The sequence below is a fragment of the Equus asinus genome, chromosome 7, assembly GCF_041296235.1.
Source record: "Equus asinus isolate D_3611 breed Donkey chromosome 7, EquAss-T2T_v2, whole genome shotgun sequence".
NCBI classification, from domain to species: domain Eukaryota; kingdom Metazoa; phylum Chordata; class Mammalia; order Perissodactyla; family Equidae; genus Equus; species Equus asinus.
The window spans coordinates 84793386-84815883 of record NC_091796.1 but is presented as its reverse complement, the minus strand read 5'-3'; the positions used below and the strand labels follow the sequence as shown (position 1 = coordinate 84815883).

The following is a 22498-nucleotide window of genomic DNA, read 5'->3' as shown; positions in this document are numbered from 1 at the left end:
CCTGTCTGCCCCTCGTGGGCCATGCAGTCTTGGCCAAGTTGGCTCTCATGGCCTTGGTTTCATCTTCAGATACAGGGAAGGAGGCAATGGGGACACCAACTCTGCTCACCACATATGGCTTTTGTGACAAGCAAATGACATAACAGTGAGAAAATGCTCGGTAAGTTGGAAAGTGGTTCCAGCTGGCCGGGCGAGGCTGTCACTCCGGCCGCTCCGTGGCTGGTCCAAGCCTGCTCCATGCGTCAGCATTCCCCCAGCACCTCACACACCACCTCATCTTGATTGCCTTTCTTCCCATCAGTTCATCAGCTCAGTGCGCCCAAGTCGGCTCCATTTCCTGAGCTCTCCTTCCCCCAACAGTGTCCCACGGTCTGGCTTTGCTAATGAGCATTTAGGGTAGAGGGGGCCTGTGGCACAGACCTGTGCTTCCCAACCCAGGGACCCCCTTCTCCTCGGCTGGGGTTGTGGCAGATGGGCCATCACCTAAGCGAACTGACCTTATCCCTCATGCCCACACTGTCCCCAGAGGCACTTCACGTCCTGGATGCTCCCTTGAAGGCCCAGCTCAGTATTACCTCTGCAGAGAAGTCCTTCCAGACTCCCCCTGGCCATGCCTTCCTGGGCTTCCTTTGCTCATCTCTATTACAGCAACCACGGTCCAAACAACTCCTCACAAGACATCACACGCCCATCTCCCTGGGGGACTAGGGGCACCTCCCAGGCAAGAGCTTTCATTCATCTTTGCAGCCCCTGCCCAGCACCCTGCCCGTGGTAGGCAGACAAGTTTTTGAGTAAAATGATGTGCCCAGTTCAAATGAAGCAGGAAACGAAAGAATCTCAGGGTCTGGTCCTCTCCCAGCTTCCATTTGTCCCTCCAACCTCTAGAAATTCAGCCCCTCTAAGCCATCCATTCCTCATGAAAGTTTCCCCTTGTATTGAGCTAAATTCTGTCTCCTACCCTCCTACCCTAGGATCACTTCCTACCCTCCAGCCCATCCAGCAAGACTACCCCCACCCCTCCCACTGCAAGACAGCACTTCATGAACTTGAACATCCTTGGGCACCTTCCTTCCATGGCCAGGCACCCGTTATTTTCTATATTTATACAGTGTTTCCAAGCCAGTCACCTCCCTGCCTTCTAGGCATTTGTCTTTATTAATGCGATCTGCTCTGAACTGGGAAGGGCCAGCTCCTCAAGGAAAGTTCTAAATTCCTCTGCACTCTTCCTAAACAGATTTTGGTTAAATATGTTTATACTTATTATCTGCCAATGTGTTTTTATATTTTCTTGAGTACACTGCTCAGAATTTTAGTCAACAAGAAGAAGCCCCTCCCCAAGAGATAAGGGTATGCACTGGGTTCTCTCCTGAGCCTTCCGGCGAGATGCTGTATCAGGAACCCTTTAGAAGTGGATCACCCAGTTCTACGGGTTGGGTCTGGCAGACATTATTGGTGGTCTACCCAATCTTCATTCCATTCCTTCTCTTCTATGCTAACAGAACCCAGATTTTGTTCATGGAGACAATGTGCCCTAGCCAGTCCCAGCAATCCTGTCCCCACTGTCATAGTTCCCCTGGTAGTTAGGGCTGGTCACGTGACCTGATTCTGGCCAGTGGGATGTAAGGGGAAGCCCAGGGTGGGGGCTTCTGGGAATGGTTTTGCTTTTTTGATAAAAGGGACAGATATTTTTGGTGCAGCTCTCTTTGTCTTTCTCCTGCCCTGACCTGGAAGGTGAAGCCTAGAGCTGTGGCAACCACCTTGCAAGCATGAGGCAGCCATGTGAGGACACCAAAGAACGCGAGGGGAAGGAAGACAGAAAGCACCCGAGCTCTGGACGCCACGGCTAAGAAGCCCAGCAACGGCCCATCTCCAGCCTTCTCGGGAGGCGGGAATCAAGCTCCTTGATCCATGCCGAAGCCACTAGCAGTGAAGTGCTCTGTCACTTGCCACAGAAAGCCATTTTCACTGATACAATGGGCAATGGTTTTTTAAATTAGGATGCTTAAGTCTTACAAACACCAAATGGGGAAGAAAAAAGGAGACGAAGTAGAAATGAGTTGCATGATTATGTTCTCAAACTAACAATATTTAAAAAGCAGACTCAGGAAGCACATTAAAATACGAACCAACTTACAATTACTATCTGGGATTATTAGATTTTATCACCTTATTGATACTTTCTGAATTTAAAAAAGCATTAATAATTCTCGTATGTAAAATGTTTTGTTGTTAGTGTCATCAAGTTGACCCCGTGTACAGCAGAGTGGAACCCTGCCCAAGCTTTCTGCACCATCCTCTCACTTTCCAGGCACTGTACAGACAGCTTTCTGCTGCTATTCATAGGGTTTTCAGGGCCGAGGTTTTGGGAAGTGGGCAGCCAAGTTCTTCTTCCCAGTCTGTCCTAGTCTGGAAGCTCCGCCAAGACCTGTCCACCATGGGTGACCCTGCTGGTATTTGAAATATTGGTGGCATAGCTTTCAGCATCAGAGCAACGTGCAGCCACCACAGTATGACAACCAACAGACAGGGGGTATGGTTCCCTGATGGGGAAACGAACCCAGGCCGTGGCAGTGAGAGCAACGAATCTTAACCACTAGACCACAAATGTAAATGGTTATCAGATCTTCAAACACTGTAATAAATACATATCCTTTTTTTTTTGGTCATTCTTTTATTTTTAAAATTGTTTTTAAAGTCTTTATTTATTTTCCTTTTTTATTTTTTTTTTTGAGGAAGATTAGCCCTAAGCTAACATCTGCTGCCAATCCTCCTCTTTTTGCTGAGGAAGCCTGGCCCTGAACTAACATCCGTGCCCATCTTCCTCTACTTTATATGTGGGACACCTACCACAGCAAGGCTTGACAAGCGGTGCCATGTCTGCACCCAGGATCCGAACCAGCAAACCCCGGGCCACCGAATCGGGACGTGTGAACTTAACTGCTGCACCACTGGGATGGCCCCCTACATCCTTGTTTTAACCACTGTTTAATCTCTTAACATGTGCGGGCCAAAGTGCAGGTATTCATAAGAGTGCCATGAACACAAAAAGATTGATAATCACTGGAATCCAAGTACCTATGCAGACTGAGCCCTTTCGTTGAGCCCAGAGCCAGATAAGGAGCTGTCCCTGTTCTTGGCCAACATGATAATCCCCCTAAACCTTGTAGACACAAGTATAAGCAGAAGTTCACATCTCCTGACCAGCAGCAGTGGTGGGCTGAGCCCTGCTCTAAGCATTGTATGGGTATTATTTCACCTTATAGGATTCCAACAACCCTACAAGGGAGCTTGTGTTGTTCCCCCATCTGACAGATGGGGAGAGTGAGGCTGGGAAAAGTTAAGTCACTCGCCAAGGCCACACGGGGAGGAGTGCGCTCTGACTCCAGAGCCCAGCTCCCCACCATTGTGGATCCTGTATCTCTCAAAGGGCCAAGAGTCTGCCTGGTAGAAAGAAAGCAGAGATACAGGCCAGGGCCATGTCGCACACTTCTGGGTGCACCACTCACTAGAATTCCGTCTGAATGGTGCCCCAGGAGTTGTGCCTCACAGCGCATCCTGTGTGGCCTTAGCTGAGAAAAGCCTCTCTCACCACTGGTGGGAGCACCTGCCCAGGTGCCGGTTGAGAACCACACGTGTGTGACCTGCCGAAGGCCTCTGTGTTGTCAGAGCCGGCTACACCTCCATGTAAGCAGCTTCTGTGCTGGTGGGTGGGCTGGCTGGCCCTAGCTGGCTCCTCCAGTTCCATACTCTACTCTGTTATTTTTTTTTAATTGAGGTCATATTGGCTTATAACACTGTGTAAATTTCAGGTGCACATTATTATATTTCAGCTTCTGTATAGGCTGCATCATGCTCACCACCAATAGTGTAGTTTTGCCCCATCCCACACATACGTGCCCCTTTACCCCTTTTGCCCTCTCCCTCTCTCTTCCCCTCCAGTAACCACCAATCTGTTCTCCTTATCTACGTGCGTGTTTATCTTCCACATATGAGTGAATTCATATGGTATTTGTCTTTCTCTGACTTATTCCACTTAGCATAATACCCTCGAGGTCCATTCATGTTGTCACAAATGGCACCATTTCATCTTTTTTATGGCTGAGTAGTATTCCATTGTATGTATATATACCACATCTTCTTTATCCATTCATCCACTGAGGAGCACTTGGGTTGCTTACACCACTGTGAGAAAATCTTTGCAAAACATACATCTGAGAAGAGGTTAATTTACAAAATATATAAAGAATTCATACAACTCAACAACAAAAAAGTGAACAACCCGATCAAAAAATGGGCAGAGGATATGAACAGACATTTTTCCAAAGAAGATATACAGATGGCCAACAGGCACATGAGAACATGTTCAACCTCACTAATTATTAGGGAAATGCAAATCAAAACCACAATGAGATATCACCTCACACCTGTCAGAATGGCTATAATTAATAAGACAAGAAAGGACAAGTGTTGGAGAGGATGTGGGCAAAAGGGAACCCTCATACACTGCTGGCGGGAATGCAAACTGGTGCAGCCACTATAGAAAAGAGTATGGAGATGTCTCAAAAAATTAAAAATAGGAATACCATATGATCTAGCTATTCCACTGCTGTGTATTTATCCAAAGAACTTGAAATCAACAATTCAAAGAGACCCATGCACCCCTATGTTCATTGTAGCATTATTTACAATAGCCAAGACGTGGAGGCAACCCACACTCTACTCTTTTTTTTTTTTTGAGGAATATTAGCCCTGAGCTAACTACTGCCAATCCTCCTCTTTTTGCTGAGGAAGACTGGCCCTGAGCTAACATCCGTGCCTATCTTCCTCTCCTTTATACATGGGACGCCTACCACAGCACGGCTTTTGCCAAGTGGTGCCATGTCCACACCCGGGATCTGAACCGGCAAACCCCAGGCTGCCGAGAACCCACACTCTACTCTTACCTGCCCTGCTGCAGCACCTGGAATCTCTTGTCTTCCGGCTTCCAGCTAGGTCTGCTGCCCGGAGGCACTGCAGAAGACCAGAGAGCAGGGCAGCTGGGATATATATTCCTGAGTCACTTCCCTCCCTTCCTGCTCGGCCACAGTGTGGCTGAGACTTTGACCTCTGAGTACGGCCACAGTTCTCATTGGCTTCCTGGAGCAATTCACACCGGTGTCTTCAGGTTGGGGTTGTTAAAGGTTCCCCACTGTTGCTAGTCCCAGGGCTGCGTCACCACCTCTGGCGGGTTCGCTGGACCCCACCCACCCCTCTGTAAATATACTTCCTTCATGAAATCCTCTTTGGTGACCCTGTGAGGGGACATTTGTTTTGCCCAGCCCTGACCAAGAAGGCAGAAGGATGAGAACCCTCGAAAGGAACAGGGGGAGAGGCAATGTGAACAGAGGGAGGGACCGGGTCTCTGCTGAGATGCTCCCTCACAATGTCGGGATGCGAACGCCCGGGGGCCTCCCTGGCTGTGCCTTGCTACCTCGCCTGGAGACTATGTGAGTTCTGAGGGGCAGCAGCGCCAGGCCCAGAGAGGTCTGTGCCTCTAAAGCAGAAGAAAGAAGCATTAGCCTCAGGGTCAGACCCAACTCTACCCCTGACTACCTTGACCTTGACCTCTGTGTGCCTCTGTAAAATGGGGACAATAATAGTGCGGACCTCAGAGGACTGTGGTGAGGGTTAGATAAGTTAATGCATGCAAACCACGTCAAATGCCGTGGACGGTACACAGTAAGCGCTCAGTAAACGTTAGCTAATATTACTGTTACTAAAGATACTTCGCCCTTGAAACTCTTCTGTGTCTTGACTGCATCACAGTAAATATTCCGGCTGTGATACTGTACGGTAGTTTCACAGGATGTTACCATTGGGAGAAACTGGGTAAAGGGCCCATGGCATCACTGTGTATTATTTCTTACAACTGCATGTGAATCTACAATTATCTCAAAATAAAAACGATAATTTTAAACAAATTTGAACTACTTATGGGAATGTAAAATGGTGCAGCCATTGTGGGAAAACGGCTTGGTGGTTCCTCAAAAAGCGAAACAGAATTATCATGAGAGCCAGCAATTCCACTCCTAGGTATCACTCAAAACAACGGAAATCAGGAACCCAAACAGATCCTTGTTCACCAATGTTCACGGCAGCACTATTCACAACAGCCAGCAGGTGGAAGGAACCCAAGTGCCCATCGACAGATGAATGGATAAACAAAACGCAGTCTTACACATACAATGGAATACTATTCAGTCATAAAAAAACTGAATGAAGTTCTGATGCTATGACATCAGAAAACTTTATGCTAAGCAAAATAAGCCTGACACAAAAGGAGAGATGTTGTATGATTTCACTTAGAAGAGATATCTATAACAGAGAGAAAGCAGAGTGGAAGTTACCAGAGGCTGGGGGGAGGGAGAATGGGGGTTATTGTTTAGTGAGTACAGGCTTCTATTTGGGATGATAAAAAGTTTTGGAAATAGATAGTAGTGATAATTGCAAAACATTGTGACTGTGCTTAATGCTACTAAATTGGACACTTAAAAATGGTTTTAAAATGGCAAATTGTGTTATATATATTTTGCCACAAATAAAAAAAATTAATAAGGTAATATGCCTAAAACCATTGAATTGTATATTTTAAATGGGTGAATTTTCTCTCAATAAAGCTGTTAAAGATTTTTTTAAAATACTTCACCTTTTTCAGGTTAGTGGAATTAAATAATATAAAATGTGTGAAACATAGCCAAGTGCTTAGTCCACAGCAGGCACTCAACAGTAATTGCTTTCCTTTTTTCTGCCTACTGATGGTAGCAGGGTCTGCCCTGAACTGCCAGTTTTCTCCATGGGAAGAAAGAAAAACACATCATTTTACTTATAACTAACATGGCTCAAATGCATTAAACAAGAACTCTCAAGAAACTATGGTTCAGAGAGGCTAAATATGCGCCTGGGGCCACACAGCTCCAACACAGGCACTCTCTTGAATATGCCCACAGGGTGGAGCGGCTGCCTCAGTCTAACCCAGGGACACAGGCGCTGCCCTCGGCTGCAGCTGTACCGCCCCCAACCCCCGCCACACTCATCACTGGGCAGCTGTCCCTGTATCTGTGTGTCTAACCCCATTTCCCAGCTCAGGGCACAGGAAATAGCAAAGAAACTGCAGATGCCACTCGGGCAGAAACTCCTTGGGAGGAGGGGAGCGGGGCTCCCCAGACCTCTGGAGCCCATGCCCCATCCGCTGACCTCTCCAACCCACTGCAGGCGCGGCTGAGCATCCAGAGCCGGCGGCTGCCACCGCCTGGATCAGATGTCCGCTTGCTGACTTGATAAGATCAGGCTTCTGACTTTTTTCTTAATGGAAGGAAAGTAATTCGTGCTTCCCTCTATCTCCCCTCCTTTCTTCTCGTTCTCCCTCCCTCAGCTGGACGAGATCCCAGGCTTTCAGAAGTAAAAATAGCCGGGTGAGCCGGGGCGGCAGTGGCAGGGGGCAGCTTAAATTTCTTTCTTTTATACCCAGGCTCTAAAAATAACGGGCTGAAGCTCCGAGAAGCGTGGCCCTGCACCTGGCCCGGAGCCTGTCCCAGGCACTACCCCGTCACGTTTCTCTGCCCAGAGGAGAGGCTCTGACGAGGCCCCTGAGCTGGCGTCCTTCTCCCGCCTCCCCTGCAGAGCAGGTGTCCCCGGCTAAGGGTAGACTCTCTCCGGACACTGCCAAGTTTTCATAGTCAAGACCCTTCTCTTCCTCTTACCCAGAAATCCCACTCGCCTCCCCACAATTCAACGTCCTTGGTTTATTAATGATGTAAACAGCTTCACGGGCACAAGCTTCCCAGTTTACAAAGCTATTTCTGTATCTCATTTGATCTTCAGAACAATGTTGAGGGAGGGAGAATACAGGATTATTATTTTCCCATGTGAACAGTGAGGCTCAGAAAGGTCAGTTGACTTACTCAGGGTCACACAGCCAGGACATGTCAAAGGGCAGATGTGAACTTTCATCTCCAAGTCCTGTCTCCTTTGCCCTGAACTTGAGAGCCCCGGTCCTGTACGATCACCAGAACTCCCTGGAAAGCCCTTGAGCTACACAGACCTTGAGGACTTACCCCTAGAGGTTCTGAGTCAGTAGGTCTGGGGTGATGTCTAGGAATGGATGATTTTTCAAAGCTCCTCCAATGACTGATTACCTGCCAGGTGTGGGAGGCACGGCACTAAACCCATTGTATTCACTACTTTGATCTGACCAGCGTTTTTCCTGGGGCCTTGGGGGTTGATCCTCTGCCTTTAAGTTCCTAAACTATAGCTGACTCACCTCCAGAAAGGGGAGAAAACCACCCAAAAGGTAATGTGGGCACCCTGAGCTCCGGAGGGCCCAGAGGCTGTGTGTCGTGGGGCATACCCATGGGTGCCCAGCCCAGCAGAATGCCCTAAGCACTCGTCCACGTCCCCTGCACATGCAGGGTTTCCTTCAGCCACCTGTCCTTGCAGGGGTTTCCGGGTGACAAGTGAGCTCACCTTGCTGCCTCGGCCAGGATGGCCATTAAGGCTGCGTCTGACGCGGGTGCCATATCTTAATGGTGAAGCGGGCCTCACGCCTGACTCACCAAAAGCCGAGAGAGCTGTGCGCTGGATGACCATACCTGCCACCTAACGTTTCTGGGTTTGCGCCCTCTGCTCCAGGGTGGCAAAGTAGCATGGAGGGCCGAGCCCCTGGCCTCTGTCTATTAAAGACGTGTCCAACTCGCACTGCTCTCTCCTCTCGACCTTCTCACCAGGGCACCACGTCCCAAGGACACTTCCGCAAGCTGGAACCATCCGTGCATTCCCAGCTGCCAAGAAGTCTCTCAAATGGAACACCGACAGGGAAAAGCTACTGTAGCCTGCCCTCCCCTTCCACCCCCTTCCTCTTTTTTCCCCTTTGAGGAAGGACTAAGGCTTTGCTACTAGCCAAGCCATCTCCACTGAGTTGGAATGGGCTTCTAAGAAGGAATTCTTGTACAACCAAGGAGACTAGATTCCACCCAGCTCTATTAGTTACTAGCTGTGTGGCCCTTGGGCAAATCACTTAAAACTCAGTTGCACCAGATCGGACATGGCAAATAGCTGTCAGCTGTGCCCTTGCCTTCCATTTCCTAGTCTGTGGCAGACACTGCTAATCAATCACATCACGCTGCCTACTGATACCAGGCACTGCATAAGAAGCCCCTCAATCATGCACTCTGGCAGCCACTCCTCACCCTAGAGCTGACAGTCCACCTAAAAGCAATTTGCCTTCCTGGAGCCTGGATGGTTCCTAAGGTCCTTTCTAGCTCTAAAAGAGAGATTCTGCAACGACAGGTCGTAATCTGGCTTCAGGAACCTCTTAAGTGGGCTTCAGGGGTTCTGTGAAGCTCCTAAAACTGTCTGCTAAATTGTATGTGTAGGCACTTATGTATGTTTCATGATGGAGTTTCACTGGATTTCCAAAAGAATTTGTCAGTCCCTAAATCAAGAGCAGCTGTGTTAGAGGCTGTCGGAGTGAACAAGTACACATACAAACAAATGAATATATAAGATCATTTCAGACGGGGAGAAGTTCAAAGAGGAAGTCAACAAGCGGATACGATAGAAAGTAACGAAGTGGGAAGAGACGCCTTTCTGAGATGACATTTAAGTTGAGGCCGGAAGGATGAGGAGGCAGCCAGGGGGAGAGCATTCTAGGAAGAAGGAGCAGCCTGCGGATCCTAAGGTGGGAAGGAGTCTGTCATGCTTGAGGATCAAAAGAAAGCCGGTGAGGCTGGAGCAGAGTGAGTAGGAGCGAGGGGGCAGGAGAGAAACCAGACGGTCCTGAAGAGGTAGGGCGGGGCTAGATCATGCAGGGTTCTGAAGACCAGAGATAGTGTTTAGATTTTGTTCTAAGTGCAATGGAAAGCCACTAAACAATGTGACACAAAGCCATAGAATCATATTAGTGTTTTTAAAAAATCATTCTGGCTACTATGGGAATTGGATTAAATAGGACCAAGAGTGGAATCACAAGTCCAGTTGGGAAATCGTTGTGATGGTCCAGGAAAAGGGGGTGCCTCCCTGGACCAAGGTCATGGCCACGGAGATGAAGACAAGTAGGAGGATCTGAAATACATTTTGCACACAGACTCAGGAAGAGTCCAGGATGACTTCTAGGTTTTGCTTGAGCACCAGGTAAAGAGGGGTGCCATTCCTGAGGGGGGAAAGACTGGGAGTGGTGGAGAGAAGGATGGGACAAACCTAGAGTTCCTTTCTAAACGTGTTGAATCTGTGATGCCTCATAAAGGACCCAAGCGGAGATGCCAGTAGGGCAGTCAGATATCGGTGTCTAGAATGCAGGGAAGGAGCTGGAAGTGGAAGTCTAAGATTGAGAGTCATCTGGAACTAGGCTTGGATCCAGTGAGATCACCTGCAGGGTGTAGGTGAAGAAGAGGGCCCAGTTCCAAGTCCCAAATGACGCCAAAATGTAAAGACCAGGAAGGGGCGGGGTTTGCAAACTCCGTACTTTCCGTACTAAGTTAGTACTTGCCATACTAAGAGGCACAGTAAGAGAGAGAAGGAGAAAACTAGGCAGACAGGGTGTCAGAGAAGGCGAGAGAAAGGGTTGTACAAGGAGGGTTGGCCAACTGGTCGGAATACTGGAGAAGGACTGAGAAAGCAAAGAGAAAAGTACCACGTTTGGAAACTCAGGGGCTGTGGAAGGCAGGTTCAGGGGTGCGGTCAGGAGAGGGTGGGGTCGGGAGAGGGTGTGGCTGGGAGCGGGTGTGGTCTGGAGGGGGTGTGGTTGGGAATGGGTGTAGTCGGGAGAGGGGGTGGCCGGAGTGGGTGTAGTCAGGAGTCCAGGGAGACTGGAGCAGACTGAGGGTGATGAGCTCATCATACTCAAAAATCACCTCCAGCGGGATCAAAGAAAGACCTAATGGGTTAGGCAGATCAGGAAAACATCTTTACAAGAGTAGGTTAAGGAAAGATTTTTTTTTCTTAATGATATAAAAGTGCAAACCATAAAGGAAAAGATTGACAAATTCAATTTATTAAAATTACTAATTTCTGATCATCGAAGGACTCCATGAAGAGAAGAAAGTCACAAATGGGGAGATTTTTACACCACCAACAACTGAAAAGTGACAAAATGACCAGAATATATAAAGATTTCTACAACCAATGATAAAAAAATAAAGTAGAAAAACAGGGAAAAGGCTTGGATAAGTGCCTCACAGAAAAGGAATCCCAAGAGGCTAATAAACATATAAGCATGCTTATCTCGTGGAGAACATACATATTAAGCAATAATAAGACACCATTTTACACACACTAGCAAAAATTTAAAAGTGTTGGCGAGGCTATGGAGCAACCAGAACATTTGAAGGCAAGTGATAAGCCAGTACATCCAAATTAAAAAGTGTCATATCATCTTATAAAGCTGACGATGCACATACCTGGCACTTCCACTCCCAGGCCTGTAAGTCCTTACACAGGTGCACCAGGAATCTTGTGCACAGCACTATTTGTAACAGCAAAAACCCAGGAGCCCAAATGTCCATCGGCAGCAGAAAGGATAAATAAACTCTACTAAACTCATGCAATGATACTATACAGCAAGAGTTCGCAATCTCAGGTCTGTGGGCCAAACCCAGCCCTCTGCCTGTTTTATCAGAACACAGCCCTGTACATTCACTCCCATATTGTCTCTAGCATGGCAGAGGGAAGTGGCTGCAACAGAGACCTGATGGCTTGCAAAGCCTAAAATATTTACTATCTGGCTTTCTCCTGCTATAGAGAAATGAAAATTAGTGAATTACAGCACCATGCAACAAGTATTCATCTTAGAAATACTGACTAGAATAATCAAGATGCAGAAGAATATGTATGGTATAATTTCATTTAAAACTAAACAATCATCCTATCATTAGAGATACAAACATAATAAAACTATAAAGAAAGGCAAAGGAAAAATAATGCAAAAGCAGGAAAATGGTTACCTCTGAGGGTAATGAAAATGGAAACCTCAAAAAAAAAACCCAGAGGGAACCTCAAAAGTAAGGATAATCTTTTTCTTACATTGGATGGGAGGTAGCAGTATTCTTCATACTTTCCATATATTTTTCGCAAATAAGAATGCTTGTCCTCTAAAATACATCATTCCGTTCTTACATACCAACAGAGTTTTAGCTGGACACATGGCATCCCAGCTAAAGACTACAGTTTCCAGACTTCCTTGCAGAGAGGTGTGGCCATGGGACTAGGTTCCACCAATGGGCTGTAAGTGGAAGGAACATGTGCCACTTCTGGGTCCTGCCCTTCAAGTGATCTTCCTTCTGGATGTCTTGGAGATGGAGAGGACTGGGTCCACAAATGGAAGCCACTTGCTAGGGATGGCAAAGCTGCCAACCAGTCTTGGATCACCTTTGACCTTTGGACTGTTACATGAGAGACGAGAGAGAACTAAACTTCTATCTAAGCTTCTGTTTTTTTGTTTTAAGAGGGGAGAAGGGAGTCTTTTTTATAGAAGCTTAGCTTTAGCCTAACTAATATACTGTAAATATTTTTCTGGATCTACTTAATGTTTACTTTTTAAGGAAGTTTTTTTAAAAAGTGGAGGTGGAGTGCTCGCTTCGGCAGCACATATACTAAAATTGGAACGATACAGAGAAGATTAGCATGGCCCCTGTGCAAGGATGACATGCAAATTCGTGAAGTGTTCCATATTTCTGCAGTTCATCAAAAGGATCATACATCATGATCAAGTGGGATTCATACCAGGGACACAGGGATGGTTCAACACCTGCAAATCAGTCAACATGATACACCACATCAACAAACTGAGGAATACAAACCACATGATCATCTCAATAGATGCAGAGAAGGCATTTGACAAGATCCAACAGCCATTTATGATAAAAACTCTGAACAAAAGGGGGATAGAAGGGAACTACCTGAACATAATAAAGGCCATATATGACAAACCCACAGCCAACATCATACTCAATGGGCAAAAACTGAGCGCCATCCCCCTGAAAACAGGAACGAGACAAGGATGCCCTCTATCACCACTCTTATTTAACATAGTACTGGAGGTCCTGGCCAGAGCAACAGGGCAAGAAGAAGGAATAAAAGGAATCCAAATAGGGAGGGAAGAAGTGAAACTCTCACTGTTTGTAGACGACATGATCTTATATATAGAAAACCCCAAAGGATCCATTGGAAAACTTTTAGAAGTAATCAACAACTACAGCAAAGTTGCAGGGTACAAAATCAATTTACATAAATCAGTAGCATTTCTATAATAACGAACTAACAGAAAAAGAACTCAAGAACACAATACCATTCACAATCACAACAAAAAGAATAAAATACCTCGGGGTGAATTTAACTAAGGAAGTGAAAGACCTATACAATGAAAACTACAAGGCTTTTCTGAAAGAAATGGGTGACGACATAAAGAGATGGAAAGGCATTCCATGCACATGGATTGGAAGAATAAACATAGTTAAAATGTCCGTTCTACCTAAAGATCTACAGATTCAACGCTATCCCAATCAGAATCCCAATGACATTCTTTACAGAAATAGAACAAAGAATCCTAAAATTCATATGGGGCAACAAAAGACCCCGAATTGCTAAAGCAATCCTGAGAAAAAAGAACAAAGCTGGAGGCATCACAATCCCTGACTTCAAAACATACTACAAAGCTACAGTAATCAAAACAGCATGGTACTGGTACAAAAACAGGTGCACAGATCAATGGAACAGATTGAAAGCCCAGAAGTAAAACCACACATCTACGGACAGCTAATCTTTGACAAAGGAGCTGAGGGCATACAATGGAGAAAAGGAAGTCTTTTCAACAAATGGTGCTGGGAAAACTGGAAAGCCACGTGCAAAAGATTGAAAATTGACCGTTCTTTTTCACCATTCACCAAAATCAACTCAAAATGGATCAAAGACCTAAAGGTGAGACCTGAAACCATAAGGCTTCTAGAAGAAAAGGTAGGCAGTACACTCTTTGACATCAGTATTAAAAGGATCTTTTCGCACACCATGTCTTCTCAGACAAGGGAAACAATAGAAAGAATAAACAAATGGGACTTCATCAGACTAAAGAGCTTCTTCAAGGCAAAGGAAAACAGGATTGAAACAAAAAGACAACCCACTAACCGGGAAAAAATATTTGTAAGTCATACATCTGACAAAGGCTTAATATCCATAATATATAAAGAACTCAAACAACTCAACAATAAAAAATCAAACAACCTGATCGAAAAATGGGCAGGAGACATGAACAGACATTTCTCCAAAGAAGATATACGGATGGCCAATAGGCACATGAAAACATGTTCATCATCGCTGATCATCAGGGAAATGCAAATCAAAACTACACTAAGATGTCACCTTACACCTGTTAGAATGGCAAAAATAACCAAAACAAATAGTAACAAATGCTGGAGAGGTTGTGGAGAAAAAGGAACCCTCATACACTGCTGGTGGGAATGCAAATTGATGCAGCCACTATGGAAAACAGTATGGAGATTCCTCAAAAAATTAAAAATAGAACTACCATACGATCCAGCTATCCCACTACTGGGTATCTATCCAAAGAACTTGAAGTCAGCAATTCCAAAAGTCCCATGCACCCCAATGTTTATTGCAGCACTGTTTACAATAGCCAAGATGTGGAAGCAACTTAAGTGCCCATCAACAGACGAATGGATAAAGAAGAAGCGATATATATATAAAATGGAATACTACTCAGCCATAAAAAAGGACAAAATCATCCCATTTGCAACAACATGGATGGACCTTGAGGGAATTATGTTAAGTGAAATAAGCCAGATAGAGAAGGACAATCTCTGTATGACTCCACTCATATGAGGAATTTAAACATGTGGACAAAGAGAACAGATTAGTGGCTACCAGGGGGAAGGGGGGATGTGGGGGGTGGGCAGAAAGGGTGAAGGGGTGCACCTACAACACGACTGACAGACAATAATGTACAACTGAAATTTCACAAGATTGTAACCTATCATTAACTCAATAAAAATTAAATTGAAAAAAAGTGGAGGTGGATATAGCACTGGCTGTCAACTCTGGGGAGGTTTTGTGAGAAAGGGAGCAGGGTAAGGGAGCAGTAGCTGGATGGAGGTGAAGGATGAAAATACAGCTGTGGCTTTTTCTAACTTAATTTTGTTTTTATAATGGGAGAACAAAAGTATCTGCGCTGATGAAAATGATCCAGCAGTGAGGAGGAGTTTGATGATGCTGGAAGCGGAGAGGATACTACGGGAGTGAAGTCCTGATAAAGAATCGGACAGAGGTTCAGAGCACAAGTGGGCAGACTGGCTCTGGATAGAAGCAGAAATATCTCTAACAGGAGTGATGGCAGAAAGCAAGCAAAATAGGTTTGTGGATTCAATAGCAGGTGGTAAGAAATTCCTCACTGTTTCTATTTTCTCAAGAAAATGTGAAGCAAGGTCATCAGCCAAGGAGTGGGGAGAGAGGCTATGGGAGGTTCAAAACCGCCTTCTGGACCACAGAAGAAAACCAATTTTATAACACGATGAGTCTATCTCAAATCAATGACCAACGTCCCACTCTGTGGTGCAACCCTAGGGGCTTTTCCTGAAGAGTTGAGAACAAGATGAAAATGGCCACGATTGTTACTTCCATTTTACAGAGGAGGAAAGGGAGGTTTAAAGAGGTTTAAGTAAATTGCCCAAGGAGCTGATAAATGGGGACACGGGGTCTGTATGACCACTGAACCCGTCATCCAGCGTCTGACACACCAAAAGCCCTGAATGAACAGTAATAAGGACTCAGCACAGACAACAGCATCTCCTATGACTTCATTCAATCGACACTTCCCCAACCAGAGGTCATCAGGTCATCGTCCCTGAGTGGCCCAGACGCTTCAGACCACATGGGAAGAGCTTGTGAGCCATCAGACATGTGTGCGTGCGTGCATATAGAATGGAAAGTGGTTCGGGGGGGATACAAACATACATCAGCGCTCTCGGGCTCTAGTTCAAAACTATTCTCTGAAGTGCTGGAGAGTTGGTTAATTTCAGAACACTAATGTATTTTGGAAGAGAAAGAGAATTTTTCAAGGCAAGTCATCTCTCATCCTCTTTTTTCATTCACAGGGCCAGAAAACTGGTATTTCTGGCATGGGCTACAGCAGAATACTCTATAAATACAAAGCCATTAAATTCCAGGCAGTGGGAACCTGATCGGGGCCTCCTTTTAATTTCCTGACATGAGCTGGCCACTAACCCAATTACCCAGAATCCCCGGAGGAGCCCTCGGCCTCCCCAACAAGCACAAAGAGAGGGAGAGCATATTGCACGGACGTCAGGCCCGGCTTTCACTGAAATCAAATATCTTTTAGAAAACACTTGGGGAAGACAGGCAGGCAAAGGGCTGAGGGGAGGAGGAAATGGAGTGGGACAGGAGGCTGGTGGCTCGAGGGAGGGGAAGTAAGGTGAGGAGAAGGTGAAGTTTGCAGGGACAAGCTGTCTAAGGAGTTGCTGCAACCCCAGAGCTGTACTAAAGACTTGGGGGGCCCCCGTGAAATGCAGCAAGTGGTTTTCCAGGCTCTGCTGGCTTACAGGCTGTCAAGCCAACCCTAGCCAGGCTGTGAACCCCGCCTGTGAGGGCAGAGCTTCCTCACTGTCCTCTCATCCTGACTTTAGACCCCAGGCAGGGGCCAGCCCAAGACAGACACCACCTCTAAGATTCCCCCCAGCAAGTCCAGGAGGAAAATCAGGACAGCGGGACACAAGTCTGTCTCCCCTAACACAATGGGCGGGCGGGCTGCTGAAAGTTGAATCCAATAGTATTTTAAGCACACCCAGAAAGCTGACATCTTAAAGCAACCTCACAGTGGATTTCACCAAGGAGCTGTCCCGTCTGGTCCCCAGCTTGACCTGCTGCTGGAGGGCAGGTTTCCAGACCCCTGCTCTACAGATAGAGATGTGGGGGCCCAGGAGCGGAAGTGAGAAATGATACACATAGCACTAACACCTCAGAGCCAGGAGGAGGACGCAGGCACCAACTCCTAGCCCAGTGCAGATTTGGTATTCAATTTTTTATAAAGAGAATAATCACTTTTTTCCCCTGAAAATGCAGATTTTCATACACTGGATTTGCTTGAAGTGACACAGACCCTTGGACATCACCCACATTCCACAGTTGATGATTCCAGAGTCAACAGCAGCCTCAAGGCAGGAGCTGAGCCGAAGGACCACACATCTGGCCTTTTCCCCAGCAGCTGCTGGGACCCCCAAATGATGTGGCGGTCTCTCAGGTTATTTTACTTAAGAAAAGAGAAACTGTAAGGGCGTCCAGAGCTGCTGGAGAGAGGAGGGGAAACAGCGTTCAGATGTGTGGGTGAGATGGGAGGAAGGGGAAGCCAGCATACACATTCTCCTTTGCCCAGACCCCTGCCCCCTGTAAGACCCAGGACCCAGCCCCTCACTCCCCCAGGCCTGAGGCCCACCCACCGTGGAACCTTAAAGATGGGTTCTTTAAAGATAAGCTCCCAGGAAGGCTGGAGTTTGCCTTTGAGAATTAGAGGGAAGACAAAGGGAGCATGCGCTGGTCCAGGGGGGCCCGGGCTTCTGCATATGTGGGGGAGGACCCCGAAGAGCAGGAGTCAGGGCAGTTGCCAAGAGCCCTGCCTGGCAGGGACCCACACTCCTCCTCAGGGGGCCGCTCCCCGTGGAGCTCAGATCCTAGGATCTTGCCAAGGCTCTGTACTGCAGGGACAGAAATGAAATGGAGGCGCTTGGCTTTGTCCACACTCAGGAGCCTTTGTGTCATCTTTTCCCCTTTGGATTTAGAACTGCCAGCACTGGGGGTGGGGGTGGGGAAGAGTGTTCTGGTGACAGCCCCTTCCTCCTCCAGGCTGGGCCCAGCAAGTTTACACCTCAGCACATCTGCCTGGCTCCTGTGAACAGCCTTGGACACCCCAGCTGCCACCCTAGTTAGGCTACACAGAGGACATCCTGTAGCCTATGTCCCATCCTGCGTCCTGAGCCAACCACAGAGCTATTCACAGCAGGGAGTGGTCAAGGTTGGGGCTCACCCTGCACATCCTCCCCACCTGAGGCAGCGTTTCTCTCAGGCCCGCATCCCCCAGCATCCCCCACCATCATCCTGGGATACAGCATCCATTTCACTTCTCTTAAACGGTTGACTGGGTACCTGAGCTGCTGCTGCCAATTGTGCAATTGGCCACCCACTTCCTTGCCATCAGTGGATCCCCTTCATCATTCCCCCTTTCTGGGGGGCCACTAGGAAGTACCCCCACTCTCTTCCCAACAGTGGGTAGTCCCTAAGGAGACTGTTCAGTGTTGCAAGATAGTCCGGGGTTTCGAGTGGCGGTCCCCACGTTTTCCCCATCTCTCTCTCTCTCTTCCCTGCTCTCTAGCTCACAGTCCTGGGGGGCAGGGGGACAACCTGGGGTTGGAAGCCTCCCCCATCCCTGACCTATGCCATGGGGGGCAGACAGAGCGTGGAGCACAGGGAAGCTCCAGGCTCTGGGCCCAGCTCCCCTCAAACCAGCGTGTGACTGAGGGTGGACAGCCATCTTGCCTAACCCCCGCAGGACTCAATTTTGTCATCCCCAAAATTTAGGAGAATATTGATAACAATCAGCTTCCTTCTGCTCTAAGTTCCTCAGATGCTGTAAAGTAAGAAAAGAGGCCACACGCTCCAACCAGGAAAGCCCGTTGGACAGCTGGCCCCCAGCGTGATGGGCGTCTCCCACCCAGCTTTCCAGAACAACGTGGCAGCCCCCGCCCTCACAGACCAAGAGCAAGGAGTCTCTCCAAGGCTTACACTCCCTCAGGATGGTTCCGCCACGGAGGGGCAGTCAAGAGGCCAGCGCTGAACATGCTTCTGAGGGCCTTCGTTCCTCAGCTTCCTCGCTGGGAACCCCAGGACGCTCGGAAGGAGTGGAAAGAGCCCAGTGTGGGAGTCAGGGGACCCGGTTCAGTTTGGGTCACACCCTACAGAGGTGTAGACCAAAACTGTGAAGACTCAAAATGACCAACACACAGTCTTTCAGCAGGTCCAAGTACAGCCCATTTTTAATCTAGAAAGAGGGCTTTTCTCCTGTTGATCCCCCAGTGAAGCAGCTGGCGTGTGTTTAAGAGCTGAGTGGCCGGGGCTGGCCCCATGGCGGAGTGGTTAAGTTCGTGCGCTCCGCTGCAGCGGCCCAGGGTTTCGCCGGTTCGGATCCTGGGCGCGGACGTGGCACCGCTTGTCAGGCCATGCTGAGGGGGCATCTCACATGCCACAACTGGAGGTACCCACAGCTAAAAATATACAACTATGTACCGGGGGGCTTTGGGGAGAAAAAGGAAAAATAAAATCTTTAAAAAAAAAAAAAAAAAAAGAGCCGGGTGGCCTTCTCCTTCTCAAAGGGGTGAAATGAAGCGACTAAGGAGAAATGCAGTTTAGAGGCTAACGTGCTGGGTGGACACAGGGGTAGTTGAGGAACCATTTCAACAGCTTCTGTTTCAGAGGAGCAGGCGCCTGGCTGAGGGGAGGTGAAGACGGGGAACCTGGGAGGGACAACGGAGGGAGGGGAGCTCCGATTTCCACAAAACGCCAACGTCCAAGTCCCAAGTCATCCTACTGACAGAGCATCTTAAATTTGGGCCCCCTTCCCCAGTGTGCGCACAGAGAGGGGGAGGGGCGGAGGGCCTGGGGCTCCTAAAGGCTGGGCTGGGCTTCCAGAAACCCCCTCCCAGCGAGGGACTGCATTCCAGTCCTGCCCCTTCCTGTTCTCTCCCGGCCCCTCCCCATCATCAGGTGATCCCATCATCAGCACACACCTCTCTTCCTGCCTCCTCCCACTTCTGGAAGGATCCCAGGGCCCAGAATCATAAAAGCTGATCTGTAAGAATTTCCACTGGCTCCCCTTGAAAGCTGGAGAAACACACACACAGACATACACACACACTACCCACATCCCCCAAAATGGTACCCAACGAGGGTCATCAACCTGAGCAGATCAACAGGAAAGGTGACGAAGAGGACATGGAGAGCAGGGCTGCCCTAATGATGAGAACCACATGTCACTTTAAAGTTTTGGTAGCCACACCAAAGAAGGTAAAGAGAAGCATATGATATTAATGTCATAGTATGTTTTGTTTAACCCAATGTATCCAGAATATTACCATCTCAACATGCAATCATTTTTTAAAAATTATTACTACCCTATTTTACACTCCTTTTTATCATCCTAGTAAAGTCTTCAACATCCAGCGTATATTTTACACTCAGAATGCACGGCTCGTGCTGCCGTGTGGGACGGCACAGCTCTGGAGGAGAAAGAGAGACCAAGGCAGAGAAAGGAAAGGGAAGGGAGAGGGTAGGGGGCGGGGGACAGGGGAGGGGAGACATCCGCCAGGTGACAGCCACGTCCTGTCCACCTGCGGAAAGCAGAGGCTGTCCTTCACAGGTGAGGGGTACATTCCGTGTCACCCTGGGCCTTGGCGTCTCCGCTCCTTGCACCCCATGCTCCATGGGCCGCTCCATGGGAGGTAATACAGCACGGCACACTGACCCTCCCAGGGTGGAGCAGGAGCTCGGCCCCAAGGAGGACCTTCTCCAGAGTGCCAAGCCAGCTTTCTAGGGCCCAAGCGGACCAGGGTCTTAACCTGGGATGCACGGAGGGACTTACAGGTCTGCGGGCCCTGAGGAACCCTGTGCACGTGCGCCGCCCCAGGGAGAAGGCCCACAGCTGGCAGGTGTTCTCCCAAGGATCTGACACTCGCAAAGAGAAGAGTCTCGCCAGGACCCGGGCCTTGGCTGAGCCTCGGCGCGGGTGTGCGGGACCTCTTACCTTCCTTCAGCATCCCCACTTTGAGGCATTTCATGAAGCGGCAGGCCTGGCAGGACTTGCGCCTCCGTTTCGTGATCTCACACTCGTTGGTGGCCGGGCAGCTGTACTCGATGTTCCCTGTAACCAGACACAGACAGGGTTGCCAGGTGCCATCCAGGGGCCCCCACCCACCGGCCAAAGGCTGGATGGGGATTAACCGGATGGAGCTACTATTCCCCCCACCCCGAGGCTCCCATCGGCAGTGGGTCTCAAAGGAGGTGTTCCAGGTACTTGTCAAAATGTTCCCAGCTCTCTTAAATACAGAGATCGCAGTTCCAGAGGTCTGGGTGGGCTAGGCAGCCATGGCTTTGAAACCACCACTGAGCTGGGACATCGGAACTCACTGAGCTGGCATTTTATCCCAGGGGAGAACAGGACCTGTGCTGACCGGAACATCAGGGCAGACCATTGGCCCCTCTGCCCTCCAGCCCGGGGCCCCCAGCTTGATGGAAAACCCTGTTGGAAGCTCTGAGCCCACAAAGACCACAAGACCACAAGGGCCTGGATTCCACATCCCGCTGCAGAGGCCCAGGCCACCCAGCTCAGCTGACTTTGAGGAAATCCCTTTCCTCTCACTGAGTCTGTTTCCTCATCTGCAAACCAGTGTGATATCTACTAGGTGAGTGAAGGATTAAGCAAAATCGTGTATGTAAAATTGCTTTAAAAACTGTAGAGGGGCTGGCCCCGTGGCCGAGTGGTTAAGTTCACGTGCTCCGCTGCAGGTGGCCCAGTGTTTCGTCGGTTCGAATCCTGGGCGCAGACATGGCACTGCTCGTCAAACCACGCTGAAGCAGCATCCCTCATGCCACAACTAGAAGGACCCACAATGAAGAATATACAACTATGTACCAGGGGGCTTTGGGGAGAAAAAGGAAAAATAAAATACAGGGCTGGCCCCGTGGCCGAGTGGTTAAGTTCACACGCTCTGCTGCAGGCGGCCCAGTGTTTCGTTGGTTCGAATCCTGGGCGCGGACATGGCACTGCTCATCAAACCATGCTGAGGCGGCGTCCCACATGCCACAACTAGAAGGACCCACAACGAAGAATATACAACTATGTACTGGGGGGCTTTGGGGAGAAAAAGGAAAAAAAAAAACAAAACTGTAAAGCGTTGTTCAAACTGAGTGGGTGGTTTTACAGCACAGTTCATTACTGCAGAGGGAACTTGTGATTAATTTTCCATGTCACCCCTTAAATGGGTTGTCATAAGGGCTACTGTGAACCTGACCCCATGCTCCCAGTAGGCTGTGGACCCCATGAAGTCAAGAACATGCGCTGTTCACCACTCCATGAAAGAAACTTGTTGAAAGAACAGTCTGCTGAATCCTCATAGCAACCCCGTGAAGTAGGTGCTGATTCTATCCCCATTTTACAGATGAGAAACCTGAGGTTTACAGAGTAACGATATGGGTCTTACTTAGGTAGAACCAACCTTCAAATGCTCTGGGGAGGCCACTCTCCCTTGTAAGTGCCTCCTCCTGGAGGGCTGACAGTGTGGTCAGGAGAGGCTGTGGCTGCCTTCCTAACAGAGGGACATTGCACCTGTCCTGCATGCTCTTACCTGTCTGCACTCATTTCACACAGCTGCGCTGTGCACCTGTCACATGAGAAAGA

At 48.4% G+C, this 22498-nt stretch overlaps 1 protein-coding gene and 1 non-coding gene across 4 annotated transcripts in view; one reads left to right on the top strand and one right to left on the bottom strand.

Moving 5' to 3' along the window:
• ESRRB (estrogen related receptor beta) overlaps window positions 1-22498 on the bottom strand; it is a 176178-nt gene that overhangs the window by 23482 nt on the left and 130198 nt on the right. For 2 of the 3 annotated variants that reach the window (XM_044774083.2, XM_044774082.2), the window contains one exon: window positions 20846-20962. In XM_044774083.2, the coding sequence (XP_044630018.1) occupies window positions 20846-20962 (117 nt within the window). Of the gene's footprint in view, window positions 1-4943; window positions 5077-20845; window positions 20963-22498 lie in introns of those variants that run through there. The other variant, XM_070514110.1, reaches the window with a different exon arrangement.
• On the top strand, window positions 12600-12706 carry LOC123287510 (U6 spliceosomal RNA). The gene has a single exon (XR_006530833.1). It is a non-coding gene; the product is annotated as a U6 spliceosomal RNA (small nuclear RNA).